This window comes from Diabrotica virgifera, chromosome 3 (assembly GCF_917563875.1).
Source record: "Diabrotica virgifera virgifera chromosome 3, PGI_DIABVI_V3a".
Lineage (NCBI taxonomy): Eukaryota > Metazoa > Arthropoda > Insecta > Coleoptera > Chrysomelidae > Diabrotica > Diabrotica virgifera.
Genome location: NC_065445.1, coordinates 209,102,747 through 209,129,237, shown reverse-complemented (window position 1 = coordinate 209,129,237; position 26,491 = coordinate 209,102,747). Strand labels below are relative to the sequence as shown.

The window sequence follows — 26,491 nt, the reverse complement described above, 5'->3', positions numbered from 1 at the left end:
TTCTTGATTGTTTTGTTCGGTGATTAGGATATTATCAATTTCGCTTGTTTCCATTGTCTCTTCCCTGCCCTTATTCGGTAGCGAAGGAAATAGTTCTTGTACCTTAGATGTTGATGGCACGCTGTTGTCTTTTCCGACCTTTTTTGGCAGGGAAGGGAAATCTTCATTTGTTTTTGTTGTGGGTGTTATGGGTAAATTTTTTGTATTTGCGATGTTATTATTAGTATCTTCAATTTTTTTCTTTGGGATTGCTGTCATCGATTTTTTTTCATTTATTTGTATATCGGTTGTCTGGTTTTCGTTTTTAAGTTCGTCGAATCTTTTATCTATAGTTTCGATTACTTTTTCTTGAGAGTTTATTATTGTATTTTGTAGTCCATTGATTTTTTCATTCAATTGATGGATTTGGTTTCTGAGCTTTTTAATTTCTTCGTCCTTTTCTTTTAGTTGCTTTTTCATTTCAGCCACTGAATCTTCATCTTCCTGGCTCTCATTCGGCCTTTGACGTTTTGCTGCCTTCTTATTTTTGTTTCTAGTTTTATTTTTCTCTACTATTTCTGATTCGTGTTCTGGTTCCATGTTGATCTGTTTTTTCTTTTCCGCTATGGCCTTAGGTGTTTTAGAAACGCCGTTTAAGGCATTGCACGTTAAATTTTCATTATTTTGATCAATATCAATATCAGAATTATCAAACAGCGGAAGATTTGAATAAATATTTGGACTTACCTCCATCGGTCCTCTTTATAATTGATTTTTTTTAACTTACTTTTCTGCCCCACGAAATGTATACCTATTTTTGAGATATTCGATGTTGTACAAACTCGTCGGCAGCCTGTCTGATCCTTCAAAAAGGTTCAGAACTTCGAAATATTTAAAGTTTTGGAAAGAACTTTTTAAATACGTCTTTATACTTTGACAGTACTTTGACATCTACCTACATTAATAGCAAGCTGAAAATATCTGAATAGTTTAACGGTGTCTAGTCGGACAAACTTTGATGTAGGTATGGAAACAGGGGAAGTTTTAATTGTGAAACTTAATTTTAATTGTGAAACGTGCCATCCTGACAAGTTTATGATTGTGAAAACTAGCAGGTTGTTTTTAAGTTTATTCAATAGCAAATTATATAAAATATCCCTAAAAACTCCGTTATTTCAAATTATACCTACATTACCTATAAAAAAAACCTTGAATTAATCTATTTTGAAGTCTATAACATGGAGAAAATCCCTAAAAACCACCGAACAAACCAGTTTTGCGGATTTTTGAAGATGGCGCACCTTACGGAAAAATCTGAAAAAAGTCAGAAATATAGTTTTTGATAAAATACACAAAACACAAAAAAACTAGACATAAATCCACCACCAAAAAAATATACGTATTAAAAAACAAAAAAAAGAGGTTATAATATGTACATACTTGCACTCAACCTTCGGGTCCATAAAAATAGATGTTCTGTAAAAGCCTCAGCTGTGCGTGTGAATTTTTTGTAATTTATAATTTAATAATTATTAACTATGTATTTTAAATGGGAAATAAGCCACAATTTAACTAAAAAATTAACATTTAGAATAGTTAATTACAAAAATGCCCCAAAGAAATAGCTTCAGAATAACATTCATAATTTAATTGCAAACCAACTTAAAAAAAATCGAAAAATTGATATTTTTGGCTGTGGGGGAGGGGAAATAGGGGAAGTTGCCTAAAATTGCGGTAAGTCCTAATTTTTTTTTAAATCATATAGAACGTAAAAAATAAAAAAAAATATTCAGGCTACATCGACCACAAAAAATATAATTAAATCCGCAAAAATTCTTACAAAACTTTAAAAAAACATGGTTTTTGGGGGGTTTAATAGTGTTTCGCCCAATTTTTGAATAACCTAATATACTCAGTTATTTTAAATTATACATAATCTATTAACGAGTTGATCTATGTTGCAGTCTATAAAATAGAGAAAATCTTCAAAAACCCCCTAAAAAAACAGTTTTCTTAATTTTTCAAAATGGCGCACCTGACGGAAAAACCTCAAAAAAATCAGAGAGATAACTTTTGATAAAATACACAAAATGCAAAATATTGGACCTGCAGCCCCCTCCAAAAAAAAGTTATAGGTTTTAAAAAAGTTAAAAAAATTTTGAGGTTATGTACACTCGACCTATGGGTCCATAAAAATGGACATGTTTTGTAAAAGCCTCAGCTACAGTTGTGAATTTTTTGAAATCTTTAGATCAGTTGGAACCCAACTAAAAAAATTAAATCTAAAAATCTACGTTTTTGGCTGTGAGGAGAGGGGTAAGGGGGGTGGCGAGCTAAAAATCCGCGTTATCTCATTTTTTAGTTGCATAGAACGTAAAAATTAATAAAATTGAATTCTGGGAGTGAGGGCATTTTGCCTATCTTAACGGGGGCCCTTTGAAATAAAAAAGGCCCGATGCATAACCCTTCTAAAATGAACGGAGGTATAATTGGTCCAAAAAAAGGCCTAACCCAGACATCCAAAGTAAAAGTGTTCCTTCAACACCAGATTATTCTATATGTTTCACATATTGTTCAGTAAAAAGTTACACCATTTTGAGCGTCCGGTTTGGGGGGGGGGGGGGGGGGAAATGGGGGAGAAATCGGTAAATTAGTAGTTTTTTTACGTTTTTCGTCAATATTTATAAAACTATGCTTTAGCGTCAGAAATGTTCTATAAAAAAATGTTCTACATGAAATTTAAAACCAAAAAGGCTCTATACATAATTGTTATAAAATCAACGGTTCCAGAGTTACGGAGGGTGAAAAGTGGAGGTTTTAGATACTTTTTATATTTCTTATATTTACCGATTTCTCCCCCCTCTCCCACCCAAACCCGACGCTAAAAATGGTGTGACTTTTTTCTGAACATTATGTGGACCATATAAAACAATTTGGTGTTTGAGGATAACTTTCACTTTGGATGTCTGGGTTTTTGGTATAGTTATATCATAAATATTGCCCAAAAAATATAAAAAATATCGAAAACCTCGACTTTTCACCCTCCGTAACTCTGGAACCGTTGATTTTATAACAATTATGTATCCAACATTTTTTGTTTTAAATTTCATGTAGAACATTTTTGTATAAACATTGTTTACGCTAAAGCATATTTTTAGAAATATTGACGAAAAACGTAAAAAAACTACTAATTTACCGGCTTCTCTCCCATCTCCCTCCCAAACCGGACCCTCAAAAGGGTGTAACTTTTTACTGAACAATATGTGGACCATATAGAACATTTTGGTGTTGGAGGAAAACTTTTACTTTTGATGTTTGGGTTAGGCCTTTTTTGGACCAGTTATACTATACTACCTCCGTAACTTTGGAACCATTCATTTTAGAAAGTTTATGCATAGAGCCTTTTTTATTTCAAATTTAATGTAGAACAATTTTGTATAGAAGGTTGTTCATGCAAACTGCATAGTTTTAGAAATATTGACGAAAAACTTAAAAAACTACGAATTTACCGATTTCTCCCCCCTCTCCCCCAAACCCGACGCTCAAAATGGTGTGACTTTTTTCTGGACATTGTGTGGACCATATAGAACAATTTGGTGTTGAAGGATAACTTTCACTTTGGATGTCTGGGTTATGCCATCTTTTAGATCAACTATACCAGGGGTTGCCAAGCTTCTTAATAGTCCGAGCCACTTTTCACAAGTTGAAGTTTTTCGCGAGCCGCAATAAAATACTTATTCAAAAAGTATCTATGTATAGAAGGTATTTACAATTTTTTTAACAGAACTTTTACTTACTGAAAACCGAGATACAATTACGAAATATTTAAACTTAATTACATTTTTGTTTCCGTTCTTTTGATAATTCTTTAGAATTTGGTGATTAATATGTGACTTCTCAGTAATTCTTTTAGATGCTGGTTAGGTAATATTGATCGGTGTTAGGATTTCACGAATTATAAAATGGAATAAAATGGTCCACACAAGTACGTTGTTCCTAATATGGAAATAATTGGACAAGCATTCTTTTTTAGGGTACCTTCTTGGATTCTGGTACAAATTTCCAAAATTCGGTATTCGGCGTCGACTTATAGTTTTATTTTCGAGCTTGATCTTCTTGCGTCTCTATTAATTTTAATTCTCCAGATATTGTTTGGGTCATATATTAGTAATAATAAAAAATTCACCTTATGAACTATGTTCATTTCAAATGAATTCGGAAAAAAATGAAGAGACGATTTAACATATTTTAAGTCTTCAAATCTATTTTGGAGTTCGGTCAATATTCTTTCCGGCTTTTTTATATACCTACTCGTTAAGTTTTTCTAGTATAATATGGTAAAAATATTTTTCTAAGTCGAGTAAAATGACAAATGCAAAATGTGTACCTAATACAAATTACAAATTACATCTGTAGCAAGAGTTATACAAAAATCGGTCTGGATTCGGTTCATTACTGACTTTTACATTGCGCCACTCTTATGTAATGTTCGTTAGCGCAGTTTTCGATGTGTCATATCATTCTTATCTTGGATGGAAATGGAATTTGTTACAAAGTCTTTCATGTTTGTTGTCCGTAAATTAAAAGACATTTTGAAACACATATTATGGAACGATAATATTTTTTTTAAATCATATCTAATACAAAATTGACAAATAACTCGGGTACAATCGAGAGCCACAAGTAATCCTTCAAAGAGCCGCATGTGGCTCGCGAGCCGCAGTTTGGCCACCCCTGAACTATACTATACTATAATATAAGTAAAAATATACTAAAGAAAAGGAGAACACCACGGTTCTGCGAAGAAATAAAACTAAAATGCCAAATAATACACACACTGGCAAAATGAGCCGAACACCTTAAAAATGGAACATGTTTGATGTCTCGAATTTCCTAAACCTGTTGTCCGATTTGAGTGATTCTTTTAGTATGTTATAGCCTTATTATTTAAGAATATCGGTGTAATAATATTGTTGCTAGACAGGTAAATGTCATTTTATACCAGGTGTTACAATCATACTGTGTTTTTTTCTTTAAGTTCTGAACACCCTGTGGAATATTCTAGCATATGAAAAATATTGAAATTACAACTCAATTATAGCCTTAGGCATTTTAAACAGTTTCCTTTTTAATTCATTTGCTTATGTTGGAAAATGAAAAAGTTATGGGCTTTAACAACTAGCCATGTTTTTCATCAATAGATCCTCATAGCAGGGGAGGAAAGTATGCTAAATTTGCAGTTACTCGAGCGTTATGGGGACCTATTGGATTGTGAAGAGTGGGTGCTAAAACCAAAAAAAGTAAGTTAAGTTTTCCATAAAGTGTGGGACTCTCCATATTTTAATTTAATTTTCCATTTCCACCAATCGTTTTTTTCCGATTATAGCGCCATCTATCCATAATTGGAAAAAATATTGCGAATAAGAGGTGCTTATTTTTACGTCAAGAATCCAAATATTCAATAAAAATTGGGGGCTCCTATTTAAGCTTTTAAAGTAACCCCCCACCCCACCTCTGTGGGGGTCGTGTTTGGTGCCATTCGATAGATTTTTGAAAAATATTGAATACGTGTATTTTGCATTTTGACGATCTGATGTTCATTTCGCGAAATACCGTATTCAAAATTTTTAATTTACCCCCACCCCTCTCCGTGGGGAGACGTGTTTAGTATTATTCGATAGATTTTTGAAAAATATTGAACACGTATTTTTTAGTTTTTCGATCTGACGTTTATTTCGCGAAATATTCGCTTTTTTTCAGAAAATTTGTGACTCACCCATTTCCTTACGCCCGGCCCAAATCGTCAGAATTTTGAAATATACGCTCTCTTGCATGTACTTAACTGACCTTATCTTAATCTGATGATTTCGAGTTTTTCTAAGAACAGATTTTTTTCGGTCCCCCCTTAATGAATTCTCCGGTGTTAAGAACCAATATATGGTATAGATAGGTACATTTACAGGATTCAAGGTTTCTCCCCATGTGATAATCTGACGCGCTCGAGTAACTGCAAACATCCTTGTTTGGGCTCCCCTACCATCATTATCTGCTTAGTTTAATAAACAAGCCTAAAGTAATTCAATAGATGTATTAAATAAATAAATTACTAAGCAATGTAAGCGATGTTACGATGACGACCTCCCGTGGATTTCAGCTGAACTAGCTTCGAGGGGGGTTTTAATGTCAATCGCTGAGCGCACATGCATTTGAATCAAGTATGTAATATTTAGTACCTATTTATTTTTGCATGTTTTTTTACAAATTGTATATACAAGATCGACGAAAAATGAACATCAGATCGAAAAACTGCAAAATACACGTATTCAATATTTTTGAAAAATCTATCGAATGGCACCAAACAGGAGCCCGCACTGAGGTGAGGATGGGGGATTTAATTTAAAATCTTAAATAGGAGCCCCCAATTTTTATTGCAGATTTGGATTCTTTACGTAAAAATAAGCAACTTTTATTCGACACATTTTTTCGAATTATGGATAGATCGCGCTATAATCGGAAAAAATCGATTGTTTCAAATGGAAAATTAAATTAAAAAATTAAAAGTCCCCCACTATATGGAAAACTCAACTTAACTTTTTTCTGGTTTTAGCACACTCTCCACAATCCAATAGGCCCCATAACGCACGAGTAACTGCCAATTTAGCATACTTTCCTCCCCTACTATGAGAATTTATTGATGAAAAACATGGATAGTTGTTAACGCACATAACTTTTTTACTATCCCACATAAATACATGAATCGAAAAGGAAAATTTAAGGAAAGCCTAACTTTACAATCGAGTATTAATTTTAATATTTTAAATCGGAAATAATAGGAAAAAACGATTGGTGGAAATGGAAAATTAAATTAAAATATGGAGAGTCCCACACATTATGGAAAACTTAACTTACTTTTTTTGGTTTTAGCACCCACTCTTCACAATCCAATAGGTCCCCATAACGCTCGAGTAACTGCAAATTTAGCATACTTTCCTCCCCTGCTATGAGGATTTATTGATGAAAAACATGCCTAGTTGTTAAAGCACATAACTTTTTTATTTTCCACAATAAGCAAATGAATTAAAAGGAAAAATATTTAACATATCTAAGGCTATAATTGAGTCTTAATTTCAGTATTTTACATATGCTAAAATATTCCACAGGGTGTTCCAAACTTTAAGAAAAAAACACAGTATGATTGGTACACCCGGTATAAAATGATATTTATCTGTCTAGCAACAATATTATCACAACGATATTCTTAAATAATAAGGCTATAATCGACTAAAAGAATCACTCAAATCGGACCACTGGTTTAGGAAATTCGAGACATCAAACATGTCCCATTTTTAAGGTGTTCGGCTAATGTTGCCGGTGTGTGTAGTAAGAAAGATGAAAACAAAACATTGGGAAGCATTTTCAAAAAGAGATGGAGCACGACTTCTATGACATGCAAAAGAAAATGTGGAAAATGATAAGAGGTCAAAGAGCAGAGATAAAGGAATAAATAGAAATAAAACATATTGATACAAATACATGGGCAACTTACCTAAAAAACCTGTATTAAATCGCTGTACTCACGCAGAACTGCAAACAACAGGATTAGAATCGGATAAGCAAACAAAAATTAAAGAGGAAGATAACGAACGCCTTAAAAAGATAAAAAATCGAAAAGCACCTGAGAAAGATGGAACAGCTAATGAAAATGAACTTTTAAAATACGGAGGAGAGAGACATCACACAGAACTGAATATCCTGATAAATAAAATAATAAATACATGAAGAATTCCAGAAGAATAGAGAACCACTCAAATGATAGCGTTATTTAAGAAAGGTGATAGAGCAGACCCCGGTAACTATAGAGGGATAAATTTACTGAGCACCATATTGAAACTCACAAAAAACAAAAATATTAATGGAGGAAATGATATCGTGCATAAATAATTAATATATCGGATGAACCACAAGGATTTAGAAGTGGAAGATCATATTGTAACGATACAGTTTTTGTGACAAGGCAAATAGCGGAGAAATCATTAGAATATAATAAGCCAGCCTTTTCCTGTTTCGTAGACCTAGAGAAAGCGTTTGATAAAATACAATTAAAAGATATGATACACCTCTACTACATGACAAAAATTTACCACTGGATATCATAAAACTGATAGAAAACATATACACTCACGGACAAAAATATTGCAAATGCATGTGAAATAAAATATTTTGTTCTGCTTTCCTAGCCCCCCAGTATCATAGTGATGGGATTTTTTTCCGAAAGTGATGTTTTAAAATGTCATATAAATGCTACGATCGGATTTAAATATGATCTGGGCTATATGTTGGTCAATATAATTTTTAAATTGAAACTCATCAGGGTAAGTATTCATCTAGCTAGCGACATGAAGATGCGTATTAACGCCAATATGTCATATCCAATGTGGCTTACAAATGGCAAAACATGCTCTTCTAAAATGTTTTCAATGTAAATGTCAGTTCAAAGCAATACCTCGCCATAGCAGTATGCCGCCACCACCAAAAATAACGCTTTGTATGAGGTCACAACTGACATACTATTCGCCAACTCACCTGTAGACGAAGTTTTGTAAATCTTACTTCCATATGGTGAACGGTATGCCAGATGCAACATCATACAGAGCGTTAATTTTGGTGATAGCGGCATAATGCTATGGAGTGGTATTGCTTGGACAGGAGATACTGAATATGTGGAGGTGCTTGGGTGAATGGCAGTTGATATTTACATTAAAAACATTTTATTAGATCATGTTTTTCCATTTGGCAGCCATATTGGATAACAAGATCGTGTTAATGCACCATAACGCAAGTCTTCATGTCGGTAGAATAGTGAATACTTACCTTGATAAGATTCACTTTAAAAATTATATTGGCCACCATATAGCCCATAAATGGGCTATATGATAGCGTAGAAAGAAGCCAAGTATGGAATGCCATGGCGGAGTTCTCAATACCAAAGAAACTCATTCGGATGACTAAAGTCTGTATGGAAGGTGGAATATCAAAAGCCCGTGTAAATAATAAACTGTCTGACAGCTTTGAAATCAACAGTGGACTCAAACAGGGTGATGCGTTATCTCCACTACTTTTTAACCTTGTATTAGAGAAAGCCATGAGGTCGGCCGAAATAAAAAGAGAACTGCTATTGGTTCAAGGTCCCAAGTTATTACTAGCTTACGCAGATGACACTGATCTCGTTGGAGACTCCATCCTGTCCACAAAAGCCATTTTCAACAAGGTGAAAGGAGCAACAAGCGAATTAGGGCTGATGATTAATGAAGAGAAGACGAAATATATGTGTATAAATAGAACGACACGAAGAGACAGGTGAGAACAAAATGCTACGGTCAACACCTTCAATTTCGAAAGAGTACAACGTTTTAAGTATCTGGAGGTCGTAATCACAGGTGACAATGATGTTACTGAAGACATAAAAGACAGAATCCAATCAGCAAATCGCTGTCTATTCGCACTGGATAAGCTTATAAAATAAAAAAAATTTACAAGAATTTTCAAGATCAAAAGCTATAAAACCATCGTCAGACCTGTACTAACATATGGATGCGAAAAGTGGACCACGACTTAATCAAACGAAGAAAAGCTCAGACGTTTTGAACGAAAAATACTTAGAAAAATTTTCGGATCTCACCACGACATTAACGCAAACCAGTATAGGATCAGAACTAACATCGAATTAAAAGCACTCTACAATGACACCGATATTGTCCAAAAAATTAAATCACAGCGACTAATATGGGCAGGCTACGTGAACAGACTTAATAACGAGGGACTTGTAAGACTGGTATGGGAGGAGATTCCTACAGGCAAAAGACCACTCGGACGTCCCAGAATGCGATGGAGAGATAACATCCAATCAGATCTCCGAAAAATGAACATTCCATTTGACCCTAGGTTGATGAAAGACCGAACAAATTGGAGGAACATTGTACAGTCAGCCAGGACCCACCCAGGGTTGTAGCGCTACGTGATGATGATATAGCCCGTATCAAATTTAAATCCGATTACACCATTTACATCATACTTTAATACATGGCATTCGCAACAGAAATCATTTGAAGTAGTAACTTCAAATACCTGGGAATTAATCTATCAGCCGACAACAATATCGAAAGAAGAGGTAAAACACCAAATATTTAAAGCCAGTAGAACGCCCGGATACCTAAACGACACAATTAGGAAAACCAAACACATAAGGATGGAAACAAAGGCCCGAATATATGTCACTTATTAGGTCAGTTATGACTTACACGGCCGAAACAAGATCGGACATACCTAAGCAAAACACAAAGATATCTGGAGACCAACGAAATGACGATCTTAAGAAGGATTGTTGGAAAAGGACTACAAGACAGGGTAATAAGTGAGGAAATCAGACGCATATGTGGGGTAGAAAATATAAATACTTGGGTAAAGAACGGAAAAGAAGAGTGGAATCAACACATAAGCAAGATGACTAAATCAAGGACAGTAAGAAAAGCCAGGGACAAGTCATCATTAGGCAAAAGAAGATAGAACGACAATTTAGGGGCAGAATGAAAGGCGCCGTTGAAGAAAAACAGGCAGTAGTGCTTATATAAAAGAAAAAGAAAAAGGAGACGAAGAAGAACGTCAAAATTTATAAATTAGTGGTTATCGCTAGAGTTGGGATTTATTGGCAACAAAATTGAAAAAAAACGCTTCTACAGGCAAATATTTTTATTAAACAAGGCAGAAATCCTAATATATACCTATAGGCCACATACAGGCAATATAGGCAAATGACTTATTTATTATGAAAAGTCAATTAAATTATGGTAGGGGAGCAAAGTATGCTAAATGTGCAGTCACTCGAGCGCTTTTGGGACCTATTGGGTTGTAAAGAGTAGGTCCTAAAACCAAACAAAGTTAAGCAAAGTTTTCCATTTTAGTGGGGACTTGCACATTTTTAATTTAATTTTCCATTTCCAACAACTGTTTCCTTAGATTACAGCGATATCTATCCATAATTAGAAAAAATGTCTCAAATAAAAGTTACTTATTTTTATGTAAGGAATCCAAATCTGCAATAAAAAATGGGGGCTCCCATTTAAGATTTTAAAGTAACCCCACCCCACCTCCGTGGGGGGTCGTGTTTGGTGCCATTCGATACATTTTTCAAAAACATTGAATAAGCGTATTTTTCAGTTGTTCGATCTGATGTTCATTTCGCGAAATATCGCGGGATCCGTATTTAAAATATTAAATTTACCCCCAGCCCTCTCTTTGGGAAGTCGTGTTTGGTATCATTCTATAAATTTTTGAAAAATATTGAGAACGTATTTTTTTGTTTTTCGATCGGTTATTCATTTTGTGAAATATTCATTTTTTCTTGTGAAAGTTTGGGACTCACCCATTTCCTTACGCCCCAATCGTCAGAATATTTTAAATATATAGTCTGTTCGCTAAACTCAGACGCAACTGGCTACATATTTTAGTCGATAATTTTTTTGTTTTTTGCCAATTTTGCAAAAATTGGCGAAATTACCAACTATTTAGTGATTATTAACTATTTAGTAATTATTTTTTGCCAATTTTACTAAAATTGGCAAAATTGCCGACTAAAATATCTAGAAAGTTGCGTCTGAGTTTAGCGAATAGACTATACAAGGTTTTGCATGTACATACTTAACTTAACTTATCTTAATCTGACGATTTCGAGTTTTTCTAAGAGTAGATTTTTACTCCCCCTCATTAGGAACTCCCCTTCATTAAGAGCTAGTATATGTAGAGGTACATTTTCAGGGTACAAGGTTTCTCCCCATGTAATAATCTGACGCAAAAGTAACTGCAAAAATCCCCGCTTGGGCTCCCCTACAAATATATTTAAACAACATAAAATTAATACTAGACCAGGGTGGATCTGTTTTGAGGTGGATGTGAGAGGTGGCATTCGGATTTTTGCAGATCAAGTTAGGTGACAACTTCAATAATTATAACTAACTTATGCTCCTTCTCAAATATGCCCGGAACAATAATAAAAAAATGTAAATATTTAAAAATTTCGAAAAATATTGATTTTTTTCTAATTTCACTGCTTATAACTTTAATACGATTCATTTTGAAACAAATTCGAAGGGAAAGGAAATAAAAATAATTGAATTTTGTATAATATACGACTGGTTTAAAATGTCTTAAATTATTACCCTTTCTGCAAAATAGCAATAAATAGAAAATAAGGGGGCAAAAATGACTGTTTTTATTCAATGTTTTTCAACCACTTTGGTTGCACTTAAAACCTTCATAATTCGCTTAAAAAATTCTTACAACATACCGTCTACCAAATTTCATTAAAATCGATGTAATAGATTTTGCATAATAATTTTGCAATCTAATTTTTTTTAAAACAGTTCAAATTTTCTAAAAGCTTTTTAAACAAAAAGTAGACCTTTTAGAAGTTTGCTAATTTTTTTATATATAAAGAGCGGCCTCAGCACTGTTTTAAAATTATGAACAATGTTTTGGCTTATAAACAAATACAGTGAGGACGTTTGAGTTGGAATAATAAATTCATTTTCTTAAGAATGGCGACTCTGGAGATAAATTCCGAAACAGATCGATTTTTATTTTTAAATTATAATTTTTTGGCATAAATATCATACTATTGACGTCATTCATCTGGGTGTGATGACGTAATGTTCCGGGCATATTTGAGAAGGGGCATAAGTGAATTATTATTATTAAAGTTGTCACCTAATTTTATCTGAAAAAATCCGAATGTCACCTCGCACATCCAAAAATAGACGTTTTTTCACAGATCCGCTCAGGTCTATACCGTAATAAATTTATAACTAAATTAAATAATTGTTAATTAATAACTGAATATTATAACCCGTTAAATGTTTTATTCTCAATAGCAGCAACTAAATGCTTTACAATATTTTCAGTTTTAAAACTATGTTCACTTAAGGGCATAAGCGCAAAATGTCGACTGTCAAAATGTTCAATGTGTTTTAAATGTATTCATTTTTTTCGAATTCTGAGAAAATTAATAAGTATTTTTGAAAAATTTAAACGCGTAATAAAAGACTACATTATTAGCAAGGGTAGAAAGTCCCTTAGAATAAACAAAAACTTTGTTTTGAATGAGATATTTAAAATAAAAAATCACACTAAATTTTCTCTTCTTTTTCACCCCGATAACTTATTAAAATAGCCATTATAGAAGTTTTTAGGGACTTTCTACCCTCGCTAATAACGTAACCTTTCATTCTGCGTTTAAATTTTTCAAAAATACTCATTAGTTTTCTCAGCTTTCAAAAAAAAATGAATACATTTCATAACAAGTTACATAAAATTAATATACAAATTGAAATTGAACGTTCTACATCGAAGGATGTATAATAAATTGGAGATATCTCAGGGCGGATAATAAATCTGGCTCAATTTGTAATTCCTCGGAAAATTTTCCATTCAAAACCTTAGGAACATTAGATGAAAACGAAAGACTCATTATTGTCAAAAACGTATACCTTTTTGTTCATTAATTGACCAGTACTTTCAAGTGGAGATTTCATTTTTGACTTTTAATTATCTACTACAAGATTTTACAAAGGGGAGGTCAATAACAGACGCAGTATTTATAATAAAACAAATAAAAGAAAAAACTATGTAGTTCCGCATGCCAGCGTATATTTGCTTTATTGATCTGACGAAGGCGTTTGACAGGGTTCGCCTGGGAGACACTCTAAATATATTAATAGCAAATAAAACAACGATCAGCATAACAAAGATAGTCCATAACCTAAATAACAACGACGTAACCAAATTTAGAGCAGAAGAACAATTCACTGAAAATATTCCAACACCGAGAGAGATTAGACAAGGCGACAGTTTAAGCCCCTTCTTGATTAACCTACTCATGGGCAAAATTATAAATAAAGTAACATTTCTTGATCTCGGATATAGAATGAGCAACAAAAGAATTACTATGGTATGTTACACAGATGATGCAGCACTTATTGCCGAATCAGAAGATGATCTTCAGAGACAGCTCTTTCAGTTCTTTCAAATAAGCCGCCAACTAAATATGAACATGTCTACCAACAATACTAAATGTATGTCAACAGCAAAATATCCTCTCCGATGTAAGTTAGTTGTTGAGAACAACCCCATAGAACAGGTGATGCAATTCAGATATCTGGGCATAGATATATCAAGCGCCGACGACCCAGTAAAGGACCTGAGGAGTCAGATCAACAGAGCATCTGCATTGTCAAGGGGTCTGAGGGGGATAGTCTGGTCAAATCCGTATATGGGCCCAGATAGTAAAATCAGAATCTACAAGACTTAACAATAATATAATATAATCTTAACTTGCATACAACTGATAATGACATGCTAAGAAGAGTTGTCGAAATGAAAACCCTAAGAACAATAGTGGGAAAAACAAGAAGAGACAGGGTGAGAAATACAACCATTAGACAGCAATGCAAAATTCAAGATATTGTAAGATGGGGAAGGCAGCGCAAGAGGATGTGGTACAACCATGTAAGACGAATGGATGAGAATAGATTCCCAAAAATTGCCCTAGAAAACAACCCGCCCGGTTCGCATCTAAACATTCCGTACATGTATTTGGAACCTAGGAGTTTTCTATTGGTTCGTTGCAGCACGCAGTCATATTTTAACCAATAGGCGGCGAGGTTCCAAACGTATATACGAAATGTTATTCGGTGCCAAATTCATATACGGAATGTTAAATATTCGTACACCGAAAAAGATAAGTTTTTATTAGAGTCTGTTAAAAGGAGATTAATTTTAAAACACTTGTTACTGTATTATTAAATAAAAATTAAACAATTATAGTATTTTGGAATGTTATTTGGTGCGAAATTCATATACGGTATGTTAAATATTCGTAAAACAAAAAGACGATTTTTATTAAAGCCAATTAAAATGAGACTGGTTTTTAATAGTATATTATGCAACGAGCATTTAATGATGGTCATTATGAAGCGAGTATAAGGGATACGAAACGAGCCGCCTAGCGGCGAGTTTCTATTTCGACGAGATTTTTTCTATGATCATTCTCAAAAAAATATATTCAAATTTATTAATTTTGTAACGCAAACAAATTAAGTACCTAGTTGTCAGTCTGACAGTTTGTTTATATATTGAGAACTGTCAAAGAGTATGTATTTGATTCGACATTGCTTACTGCGCGTGTGCCACCTTTATCGCGAATGTCATATCGCGAGTCTATTGGTTAAAAATCTGTATCCTAATGAAAATCTGTATCCTAATGAAGTTTATTATAATACAGGTAGTGACATCATAATTGATATATTATAGTATGAGAATATAAAAATTATTGTTAATGTATTATTAAAGATCCACAAGGAAAAAGGTTTTCCTGTAGTTGGCTGTATACCATATAATACAAAAAAACGAATAAAATCCTTTATAAAAAGTCTATATTTAAAATCAGTAAAAAGGGCTACATCACAGAACTAGTTTTCGATTGGTTGACCAATTATCATCAGTGCTTTCCTAAAATGCATATAACCTGATAAAATGATGCAAAGGTTTTAAAATTTTGACTACGTTTAAAAAAAGGTGTAGGCTATACTCACGTGACCCTACCATGCTAACCACCAAAATATAATATTACAAATTTTATTTACATATATTACATAACTACAAATATTTTGGTGGTTAGCATGTAAGATCACGTAAGTATAACGTACAACTTTTTTTAACCGTAGTCAAAATTTTAAAACCTTTGCACCATTTTATAAGGTTATATTCATTTTAGGAAAGCATTGATGATGATTTGTCAACCAATCGAAAACTAGTTCTGTGATATAGCCCTTTTTAGGGATTTTAAATATAGACCTTTTATAAAGGACTTTATTATTCGTTTTTTTGTATTATATGGTATACAGCCAACTACAGGAAAACCTTTTTCCTTGTGGATCTTTAATAATAAATTAACAATAATTTTTCTATTCTCATAGATCATCTCATATATCAATTGTGATGTCACTACCTGTATCATAATGACACTACCTGTATCATAATGAACTTCATTATGATACAGATTTTCAATAAGATACAGATTTTTAACCAATAGAATCGCGATATGACATTCGCGATAAAAGTGGCACACGCGCAATAACCAATGGCGAGTCAAATATATACGCTTTGACAGTTCTCAATATGTAAACAAACTGTCAGACTGACAAACTACTTAATTTTTTTGCGTTACAAAATTAATAAATATGAATATATTCTTTTTTGTGAACGATCATAGAAAAAATCGTGTATACAACTTGCATTTGATTATCATATCATTATGAAGCTCGTACTCTGTACGAAACTTGCCGCTGGCGGCTCGTTTCGTATCCCTTATACTCGCTTCATAATGACCATCATTAAATGCTCGTTGCATAATATACTATTAAAAACCAGTCTCATTTTAACTGACTTTAATAATAATCGTCTTTTTGTTCTACGAATATTTAACATACCGTATATGAATATGAATTTCGCACCAAATAACATATATTTCAAATACTATATTGTTACATAATACTATATTGTTATACATAATTGTTTTATTTTTGTTTCATTAAACAGTAACAAGTATTTTAAAATCAATCTCTTTTTAAGAGACTCTAATAAAAACTTATCTTTTTCGGTGTACGAATATTTAACATTCCGTATATGAATTTCGCACCGAATAACATTCCGTATATGCGTTTGGAACCTCGCCGCCTATTGGTTAAAATATGACCGCGTGCTGCAACGAACCAATAGAAAATCCTAGGTTCCAAATACATATACGGAATGTTTAGATGCGCCCGGTTCAAGACCCGCCGGAAGATCACCTAAAAGATGGAGGGATAGTTGGCAATCTACCTCCCAGAATATTAATCAGAGGCAGTTTCAGAATTAAATAGATCTAAAGTTATCCAAGAAGTAATAGAAGAAAAATTATCTACTAATTTCACTAATTCATCTTTTTGGGACGCTATGTAGGGAGTAGTTTTAAATAAAACAATCATTGACATCAATAAAATAAGTATTAAATCTAAATCTAAATTAAAAGTAAACCATAGTCATAAACGTAGTAGTCACGGGTAGGAAACGTATCACGATAGTCATAAAAATAAAGAAATAGTTAATATAACACTATAACTACTATAGTTATACCACAACTAATGGTATGTAACGACAAACGTTTTTAAATAAAAAATAATATGTATTTGACATCACGATTATCATAAAAATTGCCATAAAGATTAAAAAGAGATAATTAAATTAGATTGTTAAAAAAATTAAAAAGTAGGTTAATAACTAATGGTGGGTATATAAGGAGAGGATGGATAGGAATAAGTAAAAAATTTTTTGGTATATAAATTAATCGATTATTTCAACATTTTATTATTTAAAAGAAATTGTTATGTACTTATTTCTACTTGAATTTTCCTCTATACTTGCAATTGCATCAAGTGAAGGTGAGTCTTTTAATATATTTTTATTATTTTTGCTTTTCAATATTTAATTGCCCAGTCTTCAGTATCATCCAGATTTATTATTATTGTTATTATCCAGATTTAGCCATACGACTCACACTCCTTTTAGGGGAAATTTTACTCATCCCAAACACCTACGGTATCAAAAGAATTGAGTTTGATTTCCCATTTAGAGTAGTTAAAAGGATTAAGCTCTGGTGGGACTCTTTCCCTGTTATCGAGCCCTAGGTGACTTGGTATGCAAGTGTATCTCCCAAGAATTTTCGTACGCAGCTGGACGTCGAGAGTAGCACAGCTTTCTGCATAGTCTTGTAAATATGTTCATTTAGACCCGGCTTTTTGATGTCTTCTATGAGGTTCTTCGGAATGACTCCAGTAGTAGAAAGAATAATAGGTCTTCATTATCATTATCATTGCCATTATCATTACAGTACGATTTCTGCCCCTCTAACAGCTATGTTTTTTTTGGTTCTTGGATAAATTTTTCGCATGACAGGCCAGGTTAAACAACAATCAGGACGATTATTTGGTAATTGAGTAATACTACATGATACGTAATATTTCCCCCTTCTATTCTACTTATGTAAAGGTGTTACTTACACACATTTGCGTTGCCGCAGTTAGTTTATTGGGTACGCCCAGTTCGACCATTACCTGCCATATTCTTGGACGATTGATTCAATCATAATTCTGTTTAAAATCTATAAAGATCTGATGCACATCTTGATTATACTCCCAATACTTTTCAAGCATTTGTCTAATAGTAAATATTTGATCAATACAGTACAACCTGCCATATCCGGACCTGTCATATCCGGACCTTCCCATATCCGGACGGTTCTGCACCGTCCAGATCTACCGAAATCTACCGTGAACGGCAGTCCTGCTGTTTGACAACGCACTAAAAGAAGAACTAAAAAAGGCGAAATAATGTATTGTAGAATCTATAAAACGTGTCTGTTGACGAACGTTATTGACGGCGTTGATTACTGGAATGTATGGAGGAGAAAACATTTCAGAGACTGTAAAAGAAGTAGTGGTCTTGATATCCGGATTTTTTCATATCCGGATCGGTCGGTCGCCACATTGATCCGGATATGGCAGATTTTACTGTAATCGATTGTTCAGGCCTGAAACCACACTGGTAGTCACCAACTATTTCTTTGGCGTATGGTAGTACCTAATCTTTCTAGTACCTAACACTGAAGCCAATATTGTATAATTGTATATTAGACAAGGCGAAAATGGCGGGTTTGTTAGAAAAAATATTCCCATGAAATTTTTTTGCATGATTACATTCGTGAGACATCCCAGAATAAGGTTCAAGAAGTCGCCCACAAAAAAGGTATCTTGTAATTTTTCTCTAAAGTTGATTGTTTTCGAGTTATAAACAATTTAAAATTGAAAAAAAAAACGAAAAATGGCGATTTTCAAGACTTAATAAATTGGTTAAAAGTTATTACTATGAAAATCAGAAAATGACTAAATCAAAGTTTAAAGCCCCCCGTACAAGATCACGAAGAAATTTTGTCATAATTTTATTACTAAGCTGTTATTTTTAAGTAATAATAATGAGCGCCAGCACGTATTAGGCTGCCGTCTATGGTGAGTGAGAGAGAGATGCCATTCCGGCAGTCCAATGGGGCATCTTACTCGCACTCACATTTACAACCACGTCAATACGCTCTTACGGCTTACTGTTAATAATTAAAAATAACAGCTTAGTAATAAATTAATGACACAATTTTCTTCAGGATCATGTAGGAGGGGCTTTAAACTTTGATTTAGTCACTTTCTGACTTTCATAATAATAATTTTTAACCAAGGTATTAAGTCTTAAAAATGGCCACTTTTGCGTTTTTCAAATTTTAAATTGCTTATAACTCGAAAACCATCAACTTTAGAGAAAAATTACAAGAGACTTTTTTGTCCAGAATGGTCTAAAAACCTAAAAAAATAGATATTTGTCAAGACCAAAAATAATAATTTTCGCAATTTGATTAAAAAAAAATTGTTAAAAAAGATATGGACCACTTTTCTCATGGGCGACTTCTTGATCCTTATTCTGGGGTGTATTACAAATGTGATTATGCAAAAAAATCTCATGGAATATTTTTTCCAACGATTATATATGCCATTATATACAATTCGGCATTATTTCTTGTTGCCAGTCCTTTTATGTTAATTGATGGATTGGAACAACTAATGCAGACGTGTTAATTGAAATAGAGATGTAAATAGTAGAGGGGGGAAAATATCGATATTAACCTATAAAACATTATCACTTACGGTAATTTCCCACCTTTAGAAGTTAGCTAAGAGCTAGTTAACTTTAGTTTACGTACGATGCGATGTTAACGTGACATTATTAACATTTTTTAAATTGTAAATAATTTTGACGTAGCTGTTTAGGTCGCGGCATATTAGCATGCACGAATCGTTTCCAACACGTAGCGTTTAGTTTCCGAAAAATATTGATCTTAATGGTTTTAAATATGAACAATTCACACTGTCTGGAACGTATCGTATCAAACACCTCTTTGTGAAATCAGGTTTTTCGGAGACTACGCTACGTGTTGGAAACGATTCGTGCATGATAATATGCCGCGACCTTTAGAACGAATAAAATGGGTGCGTTTGGAAGCAAGGATGTCCATAAATAAATAAAAAACAAAGATTAAAATGGTTAATGAGTTAATAATAATTTTACTTTAATTTTTAAAATATTCTTATTTAAAAATTAAATAGACACAGTTTCCCATTCCCTCGTGCAAAAAATATTCAGCTACTAACTTATCATATTTTGACGTTTATTTGCGTCAGTCGAAACAAAAAAAAGCTAACGTCTAAAGGTGGGAAACTACTGTAAGTGATCGTGTTTTATAGGTTTATAACGATAATTTTCTACCTCTACTAGTTTGATCTCTCATTTTTTTTTCACAACTCCTTATGTTATCCATCTTTTGCGTTATTTTGCCGGTTATTAGCACGCTCATCACTGTATATGCCCAGTGTAATCTCGTGAGAATAAGCCACATGAATTTTTACCAAGTAAATAAAAAATTATTAATACTTTCAAAATTTGAAATCATTTATACTCTGGTCTAATTAGCAAAATTCATGGAAAAGTTATTTACCAGTAATTTTATTGCTGGAATCGAATTATAAGATCCTATATATTAATAATATAGGTATGCAAAGTCCGCAGATAGTGTGCTACTTTTTTTATAAACAAAATGGCGCCGACAAATCGTATTTATTTTTTTTCAATTCTTGCTCTATAACTCCGAAGATTTTAACTTTACAACACAAACACCCAAATAAAAATTCACCGCAATGAAATTTTGCATAGAGATCTGTTTTTCACGATTTGCTCCGACGAAAATTTTCGTCGGAAAATGCGGGTTTTCCTAACAAAAACTCTAATTTTCAAATAAAGTTTTAGGTAAGTAATTATTAATCAATAATTAAATAACTTAGTGACATCAAAGCTTTCTTGGTATAGATTGTAATTCCAGAAGCCGGTGGAAAGTAAACGAATATTTTAGCAACAATTCAATTGTTAATTAACAATTTACGATCGCAATAATAACCAAAATAATAATGATACATTGATCAACCTTATAAAGATTATAAAGATGAGATACTTATTTAATATTTTATCGACAAAATATAAATTTTTCTTTTTTTTTGCATAATCTTTAAATTTTGAAAAAAAAATAGTTATAATACGCTGGTCTAATTAGTAAAGTACAAAGAAAGGTTATTTACCAGCAATTTTATTGCTGGAATCGAATTATAAGATCCTATATATTATTAATACAGGTATGCAAAGTCCGCAAATAGTGTGCTACTTTTTTTATAAAGAAAATGGCGCCGACAAATCGTATTTTTTTCAATTATTGCTCTATAAGTCCGAAGATTTTAGCTTTACACCAAAAACACTCAAATAAAAATTCACCCCCATTTAATTCTACATAGTGGCAAGTTTTTCCCGATTTGTTCCGACGAAAATTTTCCTCGGAAAATGTTGGTTTTCCCAACAAAATCTCGAATTTTCAAATAAATTTTTTGGGTCAGTAATTTATTTATCAATAATTATATAGCTTGGTGAAATAAAAGCTTTCTTGGTATAGATTATAAATTCAGAAGCCGGTGAAAATGAAACGAATATTTTAGCAACAATTCAATTGTTAATTAACAATTTACAGTCCCAATAACAACCAAAATAATCATGAGACATTGATCAAACTTAGAAAGATTATAAAGGTGTGATGCCTATTTAATATTTTGTCGACAAAATATAAATTTTTTCATTTTTTTGCATAATCTTTAAATGTTAACAAAAAGTGTTATAAACAAATTAACATTTCTCAGAAATTGTTATATTCTAATTTTAAAAAATATTTAAAATGCGTATTTCATAGGTCTTGCAAATGAATGCTTTAAAAAAATTTTACAACCATTTGCAAAAAAGTTATGAAACAGCAAAATAAATATACGAATTCTCCGTTGTTTATAATTTGTTTTAATTGTTTCAAAGCTTAAATGTGAGTCTATGGTACAAACTAATTACTCACAAAGAATGTCAAAAATTAGTGCAATGGTTATATTTTAATCAAAGATTAAAAATACTTTTTTTTGTAATTTTTAGCGCAAAAGTAAGCCTGATACAAAGTCGGAGCTAAAATGTTCACTCGAAGCGACTGACACGCAGCATACATTATTTATTAAAAGTGTACGTTGCGCGGCCGGTCGTCGCTCCGAGTGAACATTTTAGCTACAGTACTGTATCAGTCTACTTTCACGCGTGTAAATTACAAAAAAATATATTTATAATTTTTAATTAAAATATAACCATTAAACTGATAATCGATATTTTTTTGTAAATAATTAGCTTGTATTTTAAACTCACTTCTACGCTTTGAAAGAATTAAAAAAAAAATTATAAACACCGTAGTAATCGTATGTTTATTTTGCTGTTTCATAACTTTTTTGCAAATGGTTGCAAAAAGTTTTAAAGCATTCATTTTCAAGATATTTGAAATACGCATTTTAGCTATTTTTTAAAATTATAATTATAATAAAAACTTTCTGAGAAACGTTAATTTGTTTATAAATATTTTTTTTAAACATTTAAAGGTTTTGCAAAAAAATAAAAAAATTATATTTTGTCGACAAAATGTTAAATAGGCATCTCATCTTTATAAGATTTCAAAGTTTGATCAGTGTATCATAATTATTTTGGTTATTATTGCGACCGTAAATTATTAATTAACAATTGAATTGTTGCTAAACTATTAGTTTAATTTTCACCAGCTTTTGGAACTATAATCTAAACCAAGAAGGCTTTTAAGTCACCAAATTATTTAATTATTGATAGATAATTACTTATCTAAAACTTTCTTTGAAAATTAAAGATTTTGCCCATTTTCCGAGGAAAATTTTCATCGGAGCAGATCGGGAAAAACACGTCTCTATGCAGAATTTAATCACAGTGAATTTTTATTTGGGTGTTTTTGTTGTAAAGTTAAAATCTTCGAAGTTATAGAGCAATAATTGAAAAAAACACGATTTTCGGGCGCCATTTTGTTTATTAAAAAAGTAGCACACTATCTGAGGACTTTGCATACCTATATTAGTAAAATATAGGATCTTATAATTCGATTCTAGCAATAAAATTGCTGGTAAATAACTTTTCCAAAAAATGGCCTATTCTCCGATAATCAGCCCAGACTATTATGACTTCTAAAATTTATAGTTTAAAATATTAAATGAGTGTTATTAATTGTTTTAGAGTTTATCGTTAACAATGAAAAATGCAAAATTCCTGACTTCCCTGTCTTTTCGGAAGACGTCAAGCCCTATTATAAGAAATTACATTATCACAGTTGCAACCATTCACAGCTGTTGACTTACACTTCTGTAGAAAACAATAAGGCTTACCTCCATCTTGATAGAACAAGCCTTAATTCTGAGAAGATTGATTGCTGTTATAAATATGTAACCAGAAAGGGAAAAAAAGATGAACCGGACGTTGGTATAGAGTAAGTGTGGGCTAAATTGTCTTATGTAATCTTATGAAAATAACAGCCCATCACTAAAAGTTTCCATAGATAAATTTTAATTTACTTAATTTATTATTCTCATTGGGAAATAAGCCACATTTTAACTTCAAAAATGATTTTATTGACGTTTCGACTTCCACTTCGGATGCCGATATCTAAATACAAATTATTAATAAATTAAATAAATTAAATTTTGTTGCTGTTAAAATTGCTGTTGTTTTGTTAAAACTCATTCATATCGGCAATTCAGACATATATTATTAATTTTAAAGTAAAAGATTTTAAAGTAAAGGGACGTTTTGTTCCTAAGACGACTTTATTGAAAGATAGTTCATTCGATTACATGAAATCAACTTTAACTTAAGAATACCTGTCACAAAAAAATCAAAGCATGTGATTTGTCTTTAAAAATACAAACATGCAATGGTGACATTAAAATTCCCGTGTTAATGATTCCATAGGAAAAACCAGGAAAAAACTTCATGGTAATATCCCGACATGGTAAGTATTTGGTCTCTCATTCGGTTTATTCTCAAGACTAACACCAAAATCTGATTTTATATTTACATTGTGTATGTTATTCTAAATTAAAAATAATAATAATAGGTACATAGATATATAAATATTACTAAATTATAAATTATGTACTAGCCTCGATATGATATTGATTTACTAATCATGGTATTTTCTTTCTATTGACTTCCTCTTTTAATATTGGTAACCACATCCTACTTCATTCTACCGAGGAATTGGTTTCATTTAGCACAATTAGAGCCGCTTCTTTGATTTTTCTCTTTTTACTATCTGTTTCTTTCAGGACTATACTTGAATCTTTCCACTGAACTCGTTTATGTAAAAAGAGAAAAATCAAAGAAGCGGCTTTAATTATGCTAAATTAAACCAAGTGTGTCGCAAATTCCTAGGTAGAATGCAGTAGGATGTGGTTACCCATATAAAAAAAGAAGTCAATAGAAAAAAAAAATACCACGATTAGTAAGTCAATAACATATTGAGGATAGTACATAATTGATATTTTAGTATTATTTATATATCTCTATATTATCGATATTATTTATAATTTAGAATAACATATCGCCGGTCCAGAATAAAAACGACGTTACTGCAAGATGCCAAATTTTTCAGGAGAGAAAAAAAACGATTGTTAAATACTTATAAGGGTATATTATAAGGGTATTAAATAGGGATTAAATGAGGAATAATCGTCCAAGAGCATCGGTATGGTATTGATTCTTACAATGATCGCTTTTACTTTTATCCCTGTTGGTTCGAATTTCAATATGTTAATTTAATCCCCCCATTTCAACCGTTTTTACAGTTGCGTTATTCTTGATCCAAAAATTTATAAATATTTAAAATAGTGATTAAATAACGAGTAACCGTCAGGAGCATCGGTATGGCGTCTATTTTTACAATGATGGCTTTTAAATTCATCCCTATTGGTTCGAATTTCATTATCTTAATTTACTCCCCCATTTTTGACCCTATCTACAGTTGCGTCATTCTTGATCTTTCTGTACAAAAACTTTTTTTAAATATTTAGTATGCCGTTTCTTCTCACAGCGATAGCTTTTATTTTCATCCCTATTGGTCCGAATTTCATTATCTTAATTTAGTCCCCCATTTTTAACCCTATTTACAGTTGCGTCATTATTCATCTAAAACAAGGTCTAAAATGGTGTGTATTTCAAAAACGACGCAACTACCCTATTGTGGCTCAGCACATTGTTACAGTTCTTTCACTTTTGTATCATCTGTATACAGTATTTTAGAAGTTAATTACGCAATAAACAGGAATTGACACAATTTTCAGTTACGTCATTCTTATTCCGGACCGGCGATATATACAATCAGAATTTGGTGTTAGTTTTGAGAGTAAACTGAACATAAGACCAAACACTTACCAATGTCGGGATACTATCATTCGCAAAATACCAACGTGGAGTCAAACCCGGAAAACTACAGAAAGCATATCAAATTTAAAATCTGATCAGAAATTAATGAAATGTACCTTCTTTCTGATAGAGTGTATATTTTGTCCTTTTATACCATCACATACAATTCTTATTTTGATTATATTCAAAGTTGTAATAATTTTAGATATTCAAAATGTCACCCATTCAACTCAACAGTGGCTCTAGAAGGAAACATCGTTTCAGTAGAATGCAAATTATCCAATAACAAAGAATTTAAAAATGCTCATTCCACCATAGTAATAACTAAAGCTGTGGAAGAAAAACTGAAAAAATTTAAAAAAGAAACAAAGAAAAGACCACTAAGTGTTCTGTTTATGCTTATAGACGGTGTTTCTCGATTGAATATGGAGAGACAAATGCCATTAACAAAGAAGTTTCTATTGGCCAATAATTTTACAGAGTTTAGACCTTACAGCAAGGTAGAGGATAATAGTTTTCCTAATTTCAATGCACTAATAACTGGTAAGTAAATTTTAATCAAAAATTCAAAGTGATTGGCTGTAGACCATAGCTTAAACAAACTTACAACTAAGTAAAATCTTCCTAAGCTAAGTATCCATATATAGGTATACGAAGGATTTCCACAGTTTTCACTTTATTCCTTCACTCAACCGTTCTCTCCAGCTCTTTCTGTCTTGCTAGTCCCCTTCCTGTAGATTTTGTTTCTCTCCATTGCTTCGTCCACTTTATCTCTGAAGGATCTTCGGGTGTGCCTCTCTTCCTTTTTCCTATCGGGCTCCACTCTGTTATTCGGTTTATCCAACCTACGGAACCTAAAATAATGTCTACGCGGGCCAAAAAAATTGATTTTTATAATTTGTTTAATTTTTTTTAAGTTAATGTAGCCATAACTCCGAAATTATGGCATTTAGATATAGGGACTATAACCCGAAAAATAATCACT

The 26,491-nt window shown here is 32.3% G+C and overlaps 2 protein-coding genes across 3 annotated transcripts in view; both read left to right on the top strand.

Moving 5' to 3' along the window:
- The first annotated feature begins 13,954 nt into the window (after positions 1–13,954).
- On the top strand, positions 13,955–14,338 carry LOC126882681 (uncharacterized). The gene has a single exon (XM_050647656.1). The coding sequence runs from the start codon at positions 13,955–13,957 to the stop codon at positions 14,336–14,338; it is 384 nt and encodes a 127-aa protein (XP_050503613.1).
- Positions 14,339–17,350: 3,012 nt separating this feature from the next.
- Positions 17,351–26,491, top strand: part of LOC114339590 (uncharacterized) — a 243,711-nt gene continuing 234,570 nt past the window's right edge. For both annotated transcript variants that reach the window (XM_050645838.1, XM_050645840.1), the window contains exons 1-2: positions 17,351–17,507; positions 23,323–23,572. In XM_050645838.1, coding sequence (XP_050501795.1) covers positions 17,453–17,507; positions 23,323–23,572 — 305 coding nt within the window. In that variant the 5' untranslated portion in view covers positions 17,351–17,452. The remainder of the gene's footprint in view (positions 17,508–23,322; positions 23,573–26,491) is intronic.